We start from the raw sequence: 4,745 nt of genomic DNA, 5'->3' as shown, positions 1-4,745 counted from the left end.
TTTGTTCTAAATATCAATCCCAGTTCCCTCTCCCTCCTCACCTCCCCTACCCCCTCACTCATCCCAACCCATTTCTGCTCCCCAGGGAGGGTGAGGCCTTGCATGTGGATCTACAAATCTGTCATATCATTTGGAGCAAGGCCTAGACCCTCCCCCTGTGTCTAGGCTGAGAGAGTATCCCTCTATGTGAAGCAGTTTTGAATAGGTAAATGGGATATTAAAACCCGCAGCATTTATCTAAGAAGGTACAATGTTTACTTATAGTTCTCTGGTCATTGACCCATCAGGGACAAGAACCTGCTCTAAGGAGTCTTATCAGAGCCCCCATCACATCTTTGTTCCTCAGGCTGTAGATGAAGGGGTTGAGCATGGGGGTGACTACAGTGTACATTACTGAGGCTAAAGTGCTTCCTTGAGAAGAATGGGTAACATCAGAACTGAGGTAAACCCCAAGTGCTGTTCCATAAAACAAGTAGACCACACAGAGGTGAGACCCACAGGTGGAAAAGGCTTTATACTTGCTTACTGCAGAAGACATCTTGAATAAGGAGGAGACAATCTGAGAGTAAGAGTAGAGAATGCCAGTGACAGGAAACACACAGAATAAGGCAGTAGCCACATACAATAAGATATTATTGATGAGTATATCAGAGCTTGCTACCCTGAGAACCTGAGCTAATTCACAGAAGAAATGTGGGATTTTTGTGCCCATGGAGAAGGTAAGTTGCTTCATTAATAGGCTATGAAGTAGGGAAACTGATAAAATAATAATCCAGCACATTAGAACCAGGAGGTCACAGAAGTGAGGGCTCATGATGACTGTGTAGTTTAAGGGGTGACAGATGGCCACAAAGCGGTCAAAGGCCATGACAGTCAGTAGGAAATTATCCATTCCTGCAAAAACCATAAAAAAATATACTTGAGTGAGGCACTCTATGTAGGTGATATTTTTTTTCATTGTCTGGATGTTCACCAGCATCTTTGGGACAATGGTAGAGGTAAAACAGATGTCCACAAAAGACAGGTTGGAGAGGAAGAAGTACATGGGGGTGTGGAGGTGGGAGTCAGAACTGACAGCCAGGATGATGATCAGGTTCCCAAGAACTGTGACCAGATACATGAATAAGAACATGCCAAATAGAATAGGCTGCAATTTAGGATCATCTGAGAGGCCCAGTAGGAGGAATTGTGATACTTCTGTGTGGTTTCCTTTTCCCATTCCTGAGGGTTTTCTCCTTGACAAACAAGCAAATATTCAGAAAACATCCACATTGACATCAGTCCCAAATGAGTTTACACTCTCATCTTTGGACGGTTGCTCTTGCCCCTTCAGGATCCTTCCCATCACCATGATATCCTTAGTCAAAAATAATCTCATTTCAGTTTAAATGTTTCAAGCATTTTAGTTTATTTAGCAGAAAAGTCCTAACATTTTATAGCCACTCAATTCTGGAACTTCCCTCTTAATTTGCCGATATGTATTAGCTATAGAATGATTTTAAGACAAACATTCCTTGACAACAATAACATTTCCTTTTTTCTAAAGTTTTGTAATAAATAAAAAATGAATTTTAACCCAATCCATATTTGTTTTCTGAATTTATACTTATTGGTATTTTAACAGCTAACAAACATGATTCTCTCTATAAATATTAGTACTATTAAATTTATTCTGAGCTTTAACATGGCTTTCTACAGTAAGAATATCAAAAAATGATATATTTTACTGCTGCTATTATTATTATTATTATTATTATTATCATTTTTGGTTTTTCGAGACAGGGTTTCTCTGTGTAGCTTTGGAGCCTATCCTGGCACTCCCTCTGGAGATCAGGCTGGCCTCGAACTCACAGAGATTCGCCTGCCTCTGCCTCCCGAGTGTAGGGATTAAAGGCGTGTGCCACCATCGCCCGACTATTATTATCTTTTATAATAAGTATTTTGTACATGAAAGTATTCCAAAAGTCAGAAAGGAGTTTGGTTTAGAAATTGAATTCTCAACTCAAATACGTAGGAACAATATTTTAGTTAACCAAGTTACCATTTATGTGATTCTGAGATAGTTACTTAAATTCACTTAGTTATAAATAATTTTACATTTTGACATTTACTACATGAGAAGATTAAAAGAAATTAGATGAGATTGCAATTCATTTATTCTACTGTGGTTCCTGTCATATGAAGCTGGCATTTCAAAATGTTAACTTTTCTTCTGAGCATGCAATATTTATCTATTGCAGGGCTATTTAGCAATACCTGTTAAACTTGGGCATACATCAAAGATGGAATTCTGATGATTATAAATACAATCATTGTTTTCAATGGATGCAACATTTCTGATCAGTGAACCTATATTCCTTTAGACAGAGAATGCTGTGTTTATTCTTGCAAGATATGTAAAAAATAATGTTCCCTGAATTGAAGAAAGGGAGGAAGGATTGTATGAGCTCAAAGTTATTAATTACCAGGGAACCCACAGAGACAACTAACCAGGGCTCATAGGAGCTCACAGACACTGGGCTCACATTGAAGGAGACCACATGGGACTGATCTTGGCCCTCTATATAAGTATGACAGTTTTATAGCTTGGTCTATATGTTGGACACCTAGAGGTGGGGGCGGGGCCTGCCCCTGATGTTTTGTCAGGCTTTTGGGAACCTGTTCCTCATACTGGGTTGGCTTACCATGCCTTAATATGAGGGGATGAGCTTAGTCTTGCCTTAAAGTGATATACCTAGCCTATCCCTTTCCGAACACAAACAGAGGAGGAGTGGCTTGATGAGGGCAGAGGGAAAGTGGGAGGAGGGAATGAGAGGAGAGTAGGGAGAGGAAACTGTGGTTGGGATGTAAAACAAATGGATACATTTAATTAGTTAAAAAAGAAAAGAGAGAAAAGTAATGCTATACCATGGAAGTAAAGTGAAATAAAATAAAAATAAAAGTATATATGGGAGTGTATGCTCATATAGTCATGCTCATGATGGGCATTTTTTTAAATAAATGCAATCAATGGATAAAATGTGTTTGACCAAATAAACCAAGGTTTCTAAAGCAAATTATCTTAAAATATTAAGATAATAAATGCAATTATTGAAACTAAACATATTTTCACAAAAACTCATTATTAATATCTATTGATGCTTATTTAAGTCACAAATATATATTGAATACTAAGTTATTGCATAAAAGTGGGTAGGAAAGGCTTGTCTTAAATAGAAATATTTCAGCAGAGAGAAGAATGGTGGGTAACTTAATTTGGGAAGGTAAGGAATGAAGAAGCAACCATAGCAATGAGAAGGGAATGAACATTTGTTCTATCAGATTACGATTTAAACTAGGGATTTCAAGAAGTGACTGATGAAATGCAGATGTGAAAGTCAAGAAGGACACAATGCATGAAGCAAAGTAAAGATATCCCTTTTTTCTTCCTTAATGCCACCATCACATTGACGAATTCAAGTTCATCTGCTCGTCTGAGTTTGTAACAGTTTATCTCATAATTTTCCTTTCCAAAGATCTGCATGACTTGAAATGTTGTAAGTGCTGAACAAATATAAATTTTAAATCATAATAAAGATCAGTACCCAATATCAATTATATAACAAAAATTAGAGTTCAACCTCATCATATCTACCCCTCAAAACAGATACACACAGAATCGTATAAACTACATCCATGTCAAAATTTAAAATAGTAACATCATAAAAAGTTAGCAGCAATTTTAGAAATGTAAGTCCAATTAAAATAAGGATGTCAGTCAACAGTTTTCTATAGGAATATACTATAACTACAATTTGAAGAAAAATGTGGTTGAAAAAGCTTAGCAGCAAGTTTTGTTGATAGATGCGAAAGGTGAGTATGTCAGCAAACAAAAACAACCAAGACCAATTTCCTAATCCAATAAGTAATGATTGTTTTGAAACAACAGTCTACAAGATAGTAAATCCATTAACATGTTAATTTGATCTCCTTCAATTTCTTTTTTTTCCTATTTTTTTATTCTTTTATTAGTTCAAATTAGGAACAAGCTTGTTTCACATGTCAATCCCTTTTCCCTCTCCCTACCCTCCCCCCAACATCCCACCTGCCCCTAGCCATCCCCTCTCCACTCTCCAGGCAGGGTAAGGCGCTCAAAAGGGGGTCCCCAAAGTCTACCACATCATCCTGGGCCAGGCCTAGGCCGTGGTCTCCTCCAATTTCAATCATATTTTTTCTGAACAGTTAAAAGATTACTTTAAAATAAAGGGATTAGACAATTTATATGACAAAGGGAACGTCACTGAATTTTGAACCTTTTAAATAATTAGTTGTAAGTAAATGTTATTTGGGATACAATAATGAAACAATAATTACAACTAAAAGGAACAAGTGACATTGTAATTCAGTAAAAGCTTAGGTAACAGAACGGAAAAATAAAGTATGATAAAATTGACAATACCTGGTGCATAATAGATTTTTGATGAATTGTTAATGAGTAAATAATTGGATGCAGAATGTCTGGAAGGAGAGCACAATTGAAGGAAAACTGAAGAAGAGCTAGAGACTAGTGATTTCTCTTTTTAAAAGGGATAATGGTGGAAGTTATATGTTTAAATTATTTACTTTATTATTTGACATTATAACATAATTACATCATTTTCCCCACCACTTTCGTTCCTTGAAACCTTCCTATAGAACCCTCCTTGCTCTTTTTATTTTTTATTTATTTTTATCATTTTTTATTTGAATTAGAAACAAGATTGAAT

The 4,745-nt window shown here is 36.3% G+C and overlaps 1 protein-coding gene across 1 annotated transcript; it reads right to left on the bottom strand.

The window, feature by feature from the left end:
- Nucleotides 1-283: 283 nt before the first annotated feature.
- Nucleotides 284-1,237, bottom strand: LOC100766786 (olfactory receptor 7D4). The gene has a single exon (XM_027411659.1). It carries the CDS (start codon nucleotides 1,217-1,219, stop codon nucleotides 284-286), a length of 936 nt encoding a protein of 311 aa, XP_027267460.1. The 5' UTR covers nucleotides 1,220-1,237.
- Nucleotides 1,238-4,745: the final 3,508 nt, after the last annotated feature.

This window comes from Cricetulus griseus, chromosome 4 (genome assembly GCF_003668045.3).
Source record: "Cricetulus griseus strain 17A/GY chromosome 4, alternate assembly CriGri-PICRH-1.0, whole genome shotgun sequence".
Taxonomy (NCBI): domain Eukaryota; kingdom Metazoa; phylum Chordata; class Mammalia; order Rodentia; family Cricetidae; genus Cricetulus; species Cricetulus griseus.
The sequence above is the reverse complement of the archived record's forward strand: the minus strand, read 5'-3'. Positions and strand labels throughout refer to the sequence as shown.